We start from the raw sequence: 15,066 nt of genomic DNA, 5'->3' as shown, positions 1-15,066 counted from the left end.
GATAAATACTTGTACAGCAACAGGAGATCTGCTCAAGGTTGATGTTGTCGACATTGAACGAAGGTTTCCATCAATCGTACGTCAGTGATGAATTAATAAGAAATATTCGTTAATTTAAATTGTATGTATATTGTTCACATTACTTAATTATATCACGAAACAATTTAAGGGTCTGTTGTTTATTTTCTAGCTGATATAATAATATTTGACAAAATTTTCAAATGCTACTTTAAATTGAATAAAAAAATTATGAAGTAATGAAAATTCATATTGTCGAAATTAACTATTTTAATTTAAAAGTGTCTTATTTCATGGGTAGATGGCACTATATATAAAGTTACTGAAGTTTCGGTAATGACGTAATAAAACCATATTACTTTCTCAGTCATGGATGGTTGTTAGGCGTGTACGATGTTGAAAATTGTTAGATCATAGCAGATGTTTAACAGAATTAGAATCTGTAGACATACTTTGTATCGCATACAGTTGTTTTTTTCTTAATTTAAACAACATAAATTTATTTCTGTAGTGAAAATTGTGATATAAAATAGCAGTGTAATTTTTCTTAACGATTTTATCTTGAACTTCATGCATACAGATTATATAAGTTTAACGGCTTAATTACGAAGTAGAGCAGGTAGAACCTAGTTCTTAACTTAAGAGTGTAAAATCGGACTTCGCCATTATTGACTTCGGTGCCTGATACAGATATGGAACGTTTCGAAATGAATCATAAATACAAGGTTACGCGTACCGGTGGGCTTTTTTTACCATTGGTCAGCTGATCAACGTTAGGATAAGCTAATATCAGTTTGCTTGTGTTACGTTACAAAGTACCGTGCTGCTGATACTAGTGATAGTGTTAGGGCGAATTGCTTCGTAAGCCTAATTACTAAGTTAGGCTTTGTCTTTATAGAAAAAAATAGCAATCGTTGTAACATAATTGCTTGTTTAACTCCCACGATTGATTTATTAATTTTGAAATTACGACAACCTTATTTATTACGTATAACTTGTTTTAGCCTTTGATAATTTATAGTCGTTGACGGTTAAGTCCAAGTTTAGAAAATGACGGATAATTCATCAGAGTGTAGCATTCAAGTTGTGTGTCGATTTCGACCTTTAAATGATGCAGAAGAAAGGGCTGGGAGTAAATTTGTTGTGAAATTTCACCCAAATACAGAAGAATGTATTTCTATAGGGGTAAGTTAATTTTTCTTGTTAAGTTACTGGTTTGAGTTGGAGAAAACTGTGATGTCTTCAAATTAATATTGTTATCCGTACAGGTCTACATAAGTATATTTTAATTTCATAAGAGTTGACTATATGTTATACAGGCCTAAAGTTATGAATTTGTTTATGAGAAAACTGTACAAAGGAAATATTTAAGTTAAAAAAAATGTTCTGTTGATATAAAGTTACACAAGAGCTACATTGAATGTATAACTAAAAGTATTGTGTTTATTGTCAAAATGATAAATTAGTTTTATTAGAGACTGTGTAATGTTTTGCTTTGTTTGTAAGGAGTTCAGAAGTTTTAAGTATAGCTTCAATTTTTGTCTTTTATAATAATTTAAACAAAAGTCTCCTCATAATGGTTGTAACTTAAAGCCAAGTTATATACGTAGCTACAACATTTCGTACAAATTAGTTTTGATTTTAACTTTGTAAATCAAGAGACCACTGGTGGGACAGCGGTAAGCCTGTGGATTTACAATGCTAAAATTAAGGGTTTGATTCCTTTCTGTGGACACAGCAGATAGCCCAATGTGGCTTTGCTATAAGAAAAACGTGTACATCAGGAATGATGAAACACTCAAAATAAACTTGTGAGTTTCCTGTTTTTAAAAGATGTTTTCAGTTTATAGATACATCAGAATGGAAGCATTCAAATGTATAACATTACGAAAAAGTAATAGATGATGGTAATAAATATGTCAACTTTTCAGTTGCCGTGGAACACATGAATAACTAAACATGACACTGAAGTTTTTTTTTGCCTTTTGTTTTTCAGTTTATTAAATTCTACGTACAGGACTCTTACAGGGACTCCTCATAATGGGGAAAAAAAAATTGAGAGTGCAGGACCCTAGTGAGTTACCCTATAATAACCAGTTGATGGTTCTTGTTAAAGAAGCAGACACTGTATAAAGGTCAATGTCAGATAACGTTTCCTTCATTCTTTGGTTATTCAAATCCTGTGATGTCATCAGATGCTTGTTACATATCCTGTTTTGTGGAAGGGAATAATTGATTCATTTAAGTGATTAATTATTTGTCTTTATATTAAGGATCTCTTAAAAAGTGGAAGTGTGCTCTGTTTCATGGACAAAAAATCATAAGGTAACCTGTATATTGTCAGACAGTTTCCAGTTGCCATACATAAAATGATGGTAACCAGACTAGCCACATATTAGTGATCTAAGCCAGAAGTATATAACAAAAAAATTGTAAATTTTCATTACATAAAGAACTTTCTTTTTTTAATCCTAATTTTGAAGAAGAAATATTTAAATGGCGTAGCCCCTGTGAATCACCAAATAGTTTTAATTGCCATATAAAACCTGCAATAATCAAACCAGCTAACTCTGGGTTGTGGATGCTAAAACACAATGGATCATCTTTACAGTAACAAAATATTCTGATGCAGTGTAATACACTTAGTTTCTTTATTTGAAATTAGAACATTTCTGTTTTATATTTATTATTATTGTGGATATTTTGTTGTTGTAGTACATTACATTTTAAACAGCCTTTACCCATCAGTAAGAAACTATCATAAATTGTTGAACTTTTTATAGACTTGAAGAACCAGTATCTGATGCCTTTTATTCTGAATTCTCAAAATATAGTAAAATATAGAACAAGAGAAGGAAGTTATGTCTTCATGTTTTAAAACAAGAGAAGGGTCAAAGAAGGAAGTTATGTCTTCATGTTTTGATATAAAACAAGAGGAGATATGACAAGAACAAGAGAAGGAAGTCAGTGTTTTGTCTTCTTTGTGTTTTAAAACTGTCTTTGTGTTTTGTCAGTTGAAAGTTAACCAACATGCAATCTTACAATATATTTTCACTTTGTGTTTTAGAAGAAACAGACTCAATCAACATAAGTGTTTTAAAACAGTAGTTTGCTCATTTGTTCTTCTGTTCTGTACAATATAATTATTTTGGTAACTTAGTTGTTTAGTTTATACTTCTAACTTAGTTGTTTGTATACTTCTGCAGCTTAAAAGAGTACAACCCTTTCAGAACAGGTCACTTATCAAAGGCCGTGTCATCATGTTTGTTCATTTACATTCAAAATTTTATTGAACTACTGTTTTATGAATTTATGTTCATTAGTTTGGAATAAGAATTGTAGATTATAATTCAAACTAATATTATATACATGTTAATTGCTTAATTTAAAAATAAACATTGAAAGAACACCTAAATTTAGAATTTAGTGAGTCACATAGTATGTTCAATGCAGTACTGTTCGAAATTAATGTTTGTGTTGTCAGACTACTAACTCTTTAGCTTGTTTCAAATTAGGAACACAGATTAACAAGCTAGAATATAGAATAAGAACCTTGTATCTTTTTATTTTGCTGAGATATGACTTATGTACTAAATCAAACACAACGGCCCATTCACCTCTTTTTATTTGTGGAATCGGTACCTTATGTACACTTACTTCAATACGTGATGTGAGTAACCAGTCAACAGCTTACAATGTTCCCCTAGTAGTTTTCTCAGCCATTTTAATCTGTGAGAAGGCTACCAGTTTCTTTCGAACGAAGAGTTTAATAAAATAGGTTGTGTTGTTACTCTGCTTAAAGTTTCTTCTTTTTAAATCTAAAAACATGTTAGTTACTAAGCTTAATAAATTAGTAGAATTCTATAGTATGAGTCTAGTTACTTATGATGTTTTGTTTGTTCAACAACAAAAATTGATATCTTCTATGTGCAAAATTTAAATTAGCAACCTATGTCCAACAGCATTCAGTACAAAATTGTAGGTAGAAGAGTTAGTTGTTTTCTTTATTTCTCTGTTTATTACTCTGTATTTTAAGAAAATAAGTTTAATAATTCAATTTTAAATATTATAATCTGTATACATATATAATGTACAGTTGAAATATAGATGTGTATTACAAAATACTAGTCCACTAAAACTCGGCCCAGACAGGGAAGACTAAAGGTCATTTTTTATATTATAGGATACCTAACACGATTACACAGGTACTGCATAAATGAAAGTTATGCAACGTTAGCTAGGTTGTCGTGGAAGGTCAGTATAATAAAATATTTAAATATATATAGTGTTATGAGACTTGAGCTACTTAGACTAAACATTTATATTTTTGTGTTATAATATGTAGTCATTCTAGCACAAAAAAGCATAATTCGTGTTTATTTCCCAAGTTTCATGATGGTTATGAGGTTGGTCAAGGGGCAAACCTCACGATTAATGTATAGAAAATAACATGAAATATGAAGTCTTACTGAAAACAAATGTTTGAAATGTATTTGGTGTGTTTTTGGAGATTACGAAGATTGTATTTGAGATTTTTGGAATGAAGAATATTGTTGTTTTTTAATTATAACATGAAATGACTTTGCACTTGGACCAATACCAAAACACTCAATATTTTCACAAACATATCTTTAGTAAAAATACTTTATTCAAAAATCTGATTTTTTTAATACATGATATTTGTATTCTTTTCTAAAAAATCTACCAAATTTTGTGAAGATACACCTGATTGATGTATCAAAAGTTACAGTGCAAATACTTAATGCGTGCAGATGTGTAGATGAACTTGTGTATATTATAGCAAGACGGTAGCAAAAGGGTTAAAATAGTACAGTTTTATTTTGATAATTTAATTGTATATATGCTTGTACATTATTTAAAACAGTTTTATTCAGTATCTTAGTAGGTGGGTTCATTGATCTGTGTTTCTTGTCTCAAGTGTGATGAACATATAGGTAAATTCATAAGTGCAACACAAGTTGTTGAAATAATGTGGATTGGTTTATTAAAGCAGTATTGTTTATTCTGCTTTGTAGTTGCATGTGAAACACACACAAACATGCTTGGTTGTAACAGTCGTGTGATGATAGTCTATGATCACACTATCTAAAAAAATTTTTACTTTTTCTTGTTCCTGGACAGAAAGTGTTATTTCCCAATTGCTTATGCCTAAAGTAAATGAAAAGACCTATTTTTCTCTTCAAACTTTGCTTTTGTGACCTGGGATCGTATAACAAAAACATGATGGGAGACTATATTTGGGGGCTGATACGTGAAAGTGATTTACATTACAGTCGCAAATCTCGAAAAACTACTCACTTCTAAACATTTTTGTATAACTTTAGTATAAATACATGTAAATTTTGATTCATATGTTGTTTTATTCAGACCTTATGTAAATGTGCAAATTTTTCCCAGTTTTACATAGAAAATAGGTTAATTTCTAAATTTCATTATCCAGGTCACAAAAGCAAAGTTTGATAGGAATAATGGTCATTTTCTGTATTTTTACAACATAAGCAATTAAGAAATAACACATACTATCTAGGAACAAAATTTGTGTTACATATTGTTATTTAAAGCACTCGCTAATTATTTAATTCATATGTTTTTGGAAACTGTGTGACATGTTATCTCAACAGAATAACAAAAAGTCTAAAACTTGATTCATGGAGGTCAAGTAACTTAAATTTTGTAATGAACTATTTGATACCATTAATGTGGCTACAATGTAAAGTTATACTAAAAATATAGTATAACAATATTATATAACAATGATTAGTTGCCATACTTTCTGTAAAACTAAAAATTGTGCTAAGCCTACTAGAACAAAAAGTGGGTGCTTGAAAAAGAACAAACCTTACAAATATCAAGCTAGATTAATTTGAAGCTAAAAAACAAAAATTGCTTATGTAATTGTCACTAAAGTTTGGTTTTCAAGATATAAAGGAACATAACCTGTTTTCTTATGATGTGAAATTCAAATCAGGAAAGTCATATTTACTTTGTGTTTGTAAATTTTGTTTGACAATAATTTTATATTTTCATTCTTAGTTTTACAGTTATTTTTTTAGTATCTAAATAACATGTTTTTCCTGTGGTTTCCATAGCATCACAGATGATTAATCATAAGTAACATCATTGCTACATATACATGGTGATATTTTATTATAAATTTAATGCTGTTGATTTGTGAAAAGTGTGAGTTTAGTGTATTTTCAGTTTGTCTAATTATAAGTGATTTTTACATTAATACTTTTAGTCTACTCTGTATAATATTTTCAATATTGTTTTGTTTTTCATTTAGTTTTGTGTAGTTCATTTCATTTCCCTTTGTCTTTGTGCAGAATCTTTATTTTTTTTCTGATTTTTGATTGTGTGATGTCATTTGAATGAGTTTATATCTTATTTCTTTTAGGCTTAACTTTTGGTTTATGGGACTGTATAGCAATATCTTTGATTTCTGTATTTGTATGAGTTTTATTTTGGTACCTAAATAATGTTTAACCCAAATATTGGGAATCAATAATACCAAAGGTTAATGACTGATCTGGTAATAACAATATCTGATCAGTGATTAAAAGTACTAAAACTGTCTTTTCGATGACAGTTTAATGTTAGAATGTTCAAACAATGCAACTTTTCTGCTCATCAGTTTACTTCTGGCTGACAAAGTTTAATTTGAACATGGGTTTTTCCTCCCATTTGTCAAGATTTTGGTGAAAGTTCATTGTTTTTTGCTTAAGTGAAATGTTTTTAGTGATAAACAAATGAATATTTAGTAAGAGATTATTTGAATTTCACGCAAAGCTACTTGAGGGCTATCTGCACTTAGAGATTGTTCAAACATCTTGTTAGTTTACTTTGAATTGAAGATGGGAAGGGTGTAATGGATGCAGTCATTTTGGGGTTCATATTGAAATTGAGGCAGTAATAAAATAAATTACTGAAAAATTTAGAGTTAAGTCAAAAGAGGAAAACTGGTAATGGAATGGTTTGTAAGAATAAGATGTTTTTCTCATTGTAAGTACTTCTGTTGTTGTTCATCATTCATTACTAAAAGACTTAGATCAGACCTCAACCAGTGCAAGCCACAAGAAATGATTTTTGTAAATATAGAGTGTCATAGATCTCTTGAATATGTTGAAAACTGTTCTTATAGTACAAATCAAGGTTAAAATGGAATAACACTGAGCCTTGCTTTGGTAAGATTTCCATCAGAGACCATAATAAGGGCTTGGAAGCTATTTTGCACTCTTTGAAACAAGATGTCAAATCTAACTTAAGGAAAGTTTTTATATGAGTTGTTGTCACATTAATTATAGGCCTATTAGCCTTACATCAGTGGTTGTAAAGGTTTTTGAAAGTTTGATAAAAGATGCTTTGCAAAGTCATAATAAAGCTTAAAATTGTATTGGATGGTTAATATGATTTCACTGGAGGAAACTCTTGCTTCACTGATTTTTTGATATCAAATCTTTGAAGAAACTACTGCTTAGTTAGATGAAGGGCATTGGAATAGATTTTATGGCTTTTTGATTACACTTTTGTAACTGACATCAATTTGTAATCCTTTTCCCAAACAAAATTTTCTGGACTCCTTTTTCTCTAAGTGTACATTTTTTTCTTTATTGTTCTGGTGAGTATTGATACGTATTGCTTACTCAATTGTTTTCTTTGTGCAATCTTGTACTGTTTTTGGAGGAATGAAAATAATTTTGTTCTTAAGTGATTGATTTAACTCTAAAAATAATTTTGTACATTATTAGTGGACAGATTCTCTTTTGAGTGTCCAAATTTGCACATCCAAATAAAAACAGGGCAGTCTTTTTTGGACATACTTCACAAAACTTTTCTTACAGTTTCTGGACAGTACATTGTTAAATGAGATACCCTAATTGTGGCTGTAATGACATAGCAACTTGTATCTCAAGAGATACAGAAGTTGCACCATGTGACATATGTTATCATATAATTATATCAACCTGGTGTTTTGGGGCAATGAAAAATCATGCGACTTAATTGTAACTCAAGATTTAATTCACCATTCTGAAATACAAGTCTAAATGGAGAGTCACTTGTAGTTGTTAGATAGGATGTGTACAAGTCTAAATGGAGAGTCACTTGCAGTTGTTAGATAGGATGTGTACAAGTCTAAATGGAGAGTCACTTGTAGTTGTTATATAGGATGTGTACAAGTCTAAATGGAGAGTCACTTGCAGTTGTTAGATAGGATGTGTACAAGTCTAAATGGAGAGTCACTTGCAGTTGTTAGATAGGATGTGTACAAGTCTAAATGGAAGTCACTTGCAGTTGTTAGATAGGATGTGTAGTCTAAATGGAGAGTAACTTGCAGTTGTTAGATAGGATGTGTACAAGTCTAAATGGAGAGTCACTTGTAGTTGTTATATAGGATGTGTACAAGTCTAAATGGAGAGTCACTTGCAGTTGTTAGATAGGATGTGTACAAGTCTAAATGGAGAGTCACTTGCAGTTGTTAGATAGGATGTGTACAAGTCTAAATGGAGAGTAACTTGCAGTTGTTAGATAGGATGTGTACAAGTCTAAATGGAGAGTCACTTGCAGTTGTTAGATAGGATGTGTACCTTCTGTTTGATTGTTTTTATTCTCAGAAATACTGATATCAAACTACGTGAGAGTTTAATCAGAAAATGAAGCTCTTATGGAACTGGTGGAATATTTAAGAAATTGTTGAAGAAAGTAGAAGGTGGTAATCAGTGGGTGTTTTCCTGATTGGATGAATATGATAAGTGAATTCCCCACAGTCTCACGGTTCTATTCAGGGAACTTTGAAATATAATACTTTAATGGTATTACTTGAACAGGAAACCTCCTGACTGGGTTGAAATGTGAAAAATAAGTTATGAAAAATATACAATATATGACAATCACTTGATGTGTGTGTGGTTGTTCAAAGAGATAGGAATTTGGATATGTTTCAGATCTTCAGTATTGTGTTCAGCTGTGATAAAGGTAGTCCATGGAATATTATTAGTGATGTTAGTGGTGTTTTATTTCAACTTGCTACAGGTGTTAGTGGTGTTTTATTTCAACTTGCTACAGGTGTTAGTGGTGTTTTATTTCAACTTGCTACAGGTGTTAGTGGTGTTTTATTTCAACTTGCTACAGGTGTAGTATTATAGTTTCAACTTGCTACAGGTGTTAGTGGTGTTTTATTTCAACTTGCTACAGGTGTAGTATTATAGTCTCCTCAAACGATACCCAATTTAAGAAGGTTGAGCTGGTAATAGAAGTGTTAAAGATATGAATTAGAATTTGGATGTGGTTTTCATCAGGGCTATGAGGGTTGCTTGTGGTGGTGGAATGGTTTGTTTGTGGCATGTGCTATTTGACTTTAAGGTGATTGTGTGGTAGTGGAATGACTTTGTAATCTTGATGTTATTATTTCATGATATATCTTGGTCTGAAGAACTCCACAACAGGGTTAGCAGTGGTCAGCATGTTTTAGTTATTGTGGCACTTGGCCAGATAAATTAATTCAAAGGTCAGAAAGCTAAATAAAAAGGGTATTTATAATACATTTATTTTTCTTTCAAAAACTGTGAAAAAGATGAAAAAAGTTACCAAAATGTTAACATTTAAATATGAAATCTGTTAGGCAAAACTTGGGAAATCTAGAAATCCCAGATTCATTCCGAATGAAGAATTAATTGATGAAGAGATGACAAACAAAACAGTAGGAAATTTAGTTTATTAAACTTCTCACGAAGTGTTTTAAAAACTAAAATTGCTATAATTAAGTTATTTCAATAGATATTTGCATTATTATGAATATATTTATATTTATTGATTTATTTCTGGAAGTATAAACAGATATTTACTAAGTTTGTACTGAAATCACAACCCATCATGATGTACTTTATTTGTGGAAATGCGTAAAGGTCAAAGTTCGATACACGTACTTATTTACGCTCTTCTGACCACAGTGATGGTGATGAGACAAAGCTAATTTAGTGAGTTCATATTTTGGTGTGTAATGACTGATTTATCATTTTAGCTGGTTAGTGTACTGTAAGGGAATATATCATTTGGTTTATCAGACATTGTGGCCTTCACTCTATGTAAGAAGCTAATAAGTTCAAAGAACTCTTGCGAATCGGCGCTGACGCGGAAAATTTTCAAAATTAGATACAAAAACATTCGTACAAATGACCTTGGAAATATCCAGGAAAAAAACAACCTGACAATTTAACTGTGACGAGGTTTAAACAAAACAATGTATTATTCTTTTCGATTATACATGTATTTATGATCATGGAACTAAAATTCCTGTTGAATGTTATATTTGGTTATGACTAATGCTGAGTTGGAGCCGCTATGACATTTTCAGATGTTTGTAGATGGTGGTCTTTCATGACATTTCATTGTGTTAAGGATTGTATAGTATATTCGATATATAGATCTGTGTGTGGTTTGAAGATTGTGGTGAGGCCACTCCTGGTTATAACGGAGGAGGGTGGAATTATCCTGAAAATGATAGGTCGTTGGCTGTACTTAATAATGGGAACAATTCTGGGAATTTGATGTGAAAAAGTTCGCCAAGTTACTTGATGAAATACGATATTGTGAAGGAAAGTTATCATCGATTCCATAAAAGGAATCTTTGATAATCCAATCGATCTTTTAACCGTTTTTAAGTGTATTTGTCTGATGGAAAGGGTGTGTACGTCATGTGCTTGTATTTTTAGAGAGCTTATGATAAGATGCTGTATAGTGATTATGTAAGAACTGTACATTTCTAATGTTTGGACATGATTTATGAATGGGATAAAAGAGTTGTTTGGCAATGGAAATAGAAGTTGTTATTACTGGAGTCAATCAAACTTTGTCCGTGGTTTGTTTCAAGGATCGGTTCTTGGGTCTTTAAATTTTTCGTATTTATATTAGTGTCTTTTACAGGGACATTCATGGTGTCAGTAAACAAGTAGGTTAGAAAATCTTAATATAAAAGGATAACCTGTGATGAAATAATAATCAGTAACCTCTTTTTTTTCTTTGTGACCCTGACGATGACCTTTACATATATAAGGATAAAACCTTATAACCCAAGCAGTTAAGAAAGGTGGACCCTTCTTTTTCAGGGACAAACGTTTGCAAAGCGTTAGGATTATTGGTAGGGGCATGATTAGTATACGAATAAACTGGATTGAATTCTTGGGCATTTCGAGCTGTATAGAAGTATTGCACAATCACTGGGATCAATTGGTAAATCAGAAAAATATTTGGCAAATGACATCATTTCACGAAGTGGAAGATAATGAATTTAGATTACCGTAATTTTGATGTGGTAGTGTCATTACTTTGTTATTAGTACTAAAGCTAAAATATTTGGGGAACGTACTTACGGACACATTAATTACAAGTAGAAAAAGGTAATTCTCACTTTTTACAAATAACTAATTAGATCTTACTTTGAATATCATGTGCTGGTTTGGTCTTTGTATCTAAGAAAATGTATCGATTTATTGTAAAAGGTTCAGAGGAGGTTTATTAGGACAAAAGTTATCTTGTGGAGAAAGTCCAAGATAGGCTGAAGTCTCAGATTTTCTGCTGACCTAAATGAGGTGGAAGATGATCGTATTGAAGTGAATGAAGGTTGGTAGCGTGAACATTCCTGGCTGATTTGTGCTGAATTCTAAAGGCAGTAAGACGAGATGACGGAATATTAAGGTTTGTTAAGACAGATTTATTTTCTTACGATGTGATTAGCACGCGAAATGACTTCAGCGTCATTCGTGGAGACCAACACTTTACAGAAGTTTACGAGGGAGAATCAGTAAATTCGTGAAAATACGGGGTTGGTCTGAATCTGTGAATTTCTCTTTAATGGGCGTGCATGACAGAAATTAAGGGTCAGATGGTCTCTTGATGTCCGTTTGTGTGATGCACTATGGTTCGATGACACTTTTTCGTTTAGAACTGGTTATATCTGAATGTCTGCCTTCTCCAAGTTGGCACGCGTGATAACGATAGATGGTTCATTATGGATCGCAATAGTTTAAAATTAATGATCGTAAAGAGTTGAAAATGAGAAAGTAATCGTCGTTGTCATGGAAACCTAGTTTTCACGAGCTTATTGGAGAATGGACGCGCTGAATGTTCACAGGAAGTTGTACAGGTATACAACACCATTTGAACCAAAGTATTGTATCATTAATATAAATAAATTTGCGTGTAAATGAATCTTATGTTGTCATAACTAAGTGTAACAAGCGAAAACAAACAAGAAGTTCTAGTGTTAAAGGAATAAAAAAGATAATTATTGAAAACTTTCCTATATAAAAAAATCTGCACATACACACGCCTGTATTACAGCTATCAACCTGTCCTATGCTTCAGTTACAAACGTGCTGACTTCCTGAACTGGTATAACAGTTTAAAGGAGGGGGGGGGGGACAGTATCGTCCTGGTAATACACGTGTAACTAAGACCGCGGTTACCGGAGGTTGGGATGGTGCCAAGATGGACTCTTTTTAGTGAATTTATGTGGAATTAGCGGCATTGATAAGAAAGCTATTGTATGTGGATGGAAATGTATATCAAACTGCATTGGCGACCCAGACAGAAGTAACAAAATAAAGACAGGAATGTAAGTATTTCATCAAAGGGGGAAAGGTTTGATCGGTATATATGAGGTCAAAGTGACTATGTACTGACCACATGGCATTGACCATGAAAGGTGGAATCCGGAATTGTGGAAAAAGTTTATGTAGTCAGATGAACCAACGTTTCCTGTTTTACTAAATGAGTTGACTCTTGTTGGTATGAAGACAACCCAAACTGTAAACCCTTTGTGTTTGGTTCCATTTATACGTAGTTGTTTCAGTGGGGGAGTTGTATTTTATTGACACGAACGTTATCCAGTCATTGTTTTGCAAGATAACATATGTTTGCTTAAAGAACAAGCTAGGAGATCTTGTATGCCATCTTCAGTGGTACAGCCGTAAGTCTGAAAACTTATAACGTTAAAAACCGAGTTTCGATACTCGTGGTGGTCGCAGTGCAGATTGTGTAGCATTGAGCTTAACATCAAACAAACAACTCGTGTATGCTCCATCTTTATCTTTCTGGTTGTGGTTGATACCTGTCTACACTTGTCGAGCATAAGAAAACCTCCTGATGGTGGTGGTCTTTTCAAGTGATACATGGGCGTACACTCTAGCTTTCAAACACTTATTCTGACCTGCTTAATATCCAGCGCTTAAAGAAATGGGAACGGTTCTTGTTGAAACCTCCCAGCAAGTTGTCTCATCAGTGAAAATCCTAAGTCTTGGAACTCGTGATACGCTATATTAAGTTTTTCTTTGTCCAGTTCGGCTTCTTATCGCTAAGATTGTTTGGAATAAACTGAAATAGATAAATAATTATATCTCAAATAGATAAATAACTATATTCTTTTTTTGCTCAGAGTTTAAATTTTTTAACATTGACTTACACCCACATCGGTTTGGCTTAGTGTTTTATGTTAAGCCTGAAGCTACAGAGTACGAGATTTATTCAATGTAAGAATGACATTTGTTTCTCTAATGCTTCTTACAAAATTGCTTAGGGTTAAATAGTGTATATGTAATGTAAAGCTGTTATTGATTTTTGAGTGTGATATACTCCCATTGGTTATCGTCTGTGTGGTGTTACGTGTATCAGTTATTAGTACTTTTATTTGTTTCTGCTACTAGAGTGTTATACTTAACCATGAAATAACGTAACCGACAACATATTACTTATATCTGTACAGTTCGTTTTGTATTACATCACAATAACACGTTGACATAAAATCTTTAAGTTTCAATCTCATCCATAGAACCTCATAAATACAAAGTTAGGTAGGTAAGATTGAAATAATGGCAAACGACAAACACCATCCATTACTAACTTTGGTTTTTTGTTATCTCACCAAAAACTGATTTTACCGCCATTTTTATAACGCATTTTGGGGGTATGAATGCGTTATAAAAATGGCGGTGAAATCAGTGTTTGGTGTGATAACAAAAACCCGAGTTAGCAATGGATGGTGTTTTTCATTTGTTATTTCAAAAGTAGGGTCTGCTAGAGTAAATATAGCCCTCGTATGGCGTCGTCCGAAATCAGTAAACAAATTTTATTTACTGATAGCTGCTACCGACACAGCACTATTCTATCATGTTTGGAAACACACGAAGAAAAGTTCCATGTAAACTTTTTTTTTTTTGTATCAGTTTGAGGGATACCAAAATCTTATGGTAGGTATTTAACACCCATGATGACGAACCGTGTCTACATAAACAGGTAGTGACGTTTATTAGTACGTCACAATGTGACTTGTAATAACTTTATCAGATTCATACTTCGTACATTTAAGAGCTCTTTTTTTATTCTTTGTATCTGAAAAGAGCTGATAAATTAGTTTTATTTAGTAGAACTTGATTCGTAATAAACAGTTTCGTTCTTCCTGCTTGAAACTCAGTAGGGCCGGTAAAGAGAGGTTTAATAATAATACTGATCAGTGCTATTGTGACGTAACTATCAAACGAAACGGAGACCTGATGTAAACCATAACACTGTCGGGTTTGAACCTCGTAACAGAAGACTTCTTTAACGCTATGCCTCAAGTTAGTCACGTGCTATATTTCTCTGCCCAAAGCACCGAGTTTAACAATAGTTATTTAGTTATTAAAGTTATTTGCGTAGGAAAGAAAAAGTTAAACTATAAAAAAATCGGACCGCAACTGTTCTCGCATCAGTTATGTGGATATCAAGTGTTTGATGTCCCTCAAAGTGTAAGATAAACACTGCGGGACTATTGATATGAAATTTGTTATTATTGTCCGATGGCATTGTTCTGCATCTGTAGTCAGTACCTTTTGTGTTAACAAAATGTTTACATATTCAGCTAGCTAAAAATGAATGATTTCTTATGGTGATTTCTTTGTTGTGGTTGTATTTTTTTGTTTTGTAAGTCGAGTGATCCACGCGATGTGGAACCCGAACTTCCCTAAACTCGACCACCAGTTTCTCTCTTTTTTTTAT

General features: G+C 32.3%; 1 protein-coding gene across 1 annotated transcript in view; it reads left to right on the top strand.

Annotated features, from left to right (window-relative positions):
* The first annotated feature begins 382 nt into the window (after nucleotides 1-382).
* The window catches only part of LOC143234511 (kinesin heavy chain-like), a 367,254-nt gene continuing 352,570 nt past the window's right edge, over nucleotides 383-15,066 (top strand). Inside the window, exon 1 of the mRNA XM_076471920.1 lies at nucleotides 383-1,203. Within this exon, the coding sequence (XP_076328035.1) occupies nucleotides 1,069-1,203 (135 nt within the window). The 5' untranslated portion in view covers nucleotides 383-1,068. The remainder of the gene's footprint in view (nucleotides 1,204-15,066) is intronic.

This window comes from Tachypleus tridentatus, chromosome 12 (assembly GCF_004210375.1).
Source record: "Tachypleus tridentatus isolate NWPU-2018 chromosome 12, ASM421037v1, whole genome shotgun sequence".
Classification (NCBI taxonomy): domain Eukaryota; kingdom Metazoa; phylum Arthropoda; class Merostomata; order Xiphosura; family Limulidae; genus Tachypleus; species Tachypleus tridentatus.
This window is presented reverse-complemented; position numbering and strand designations above follow the sequence as displayed.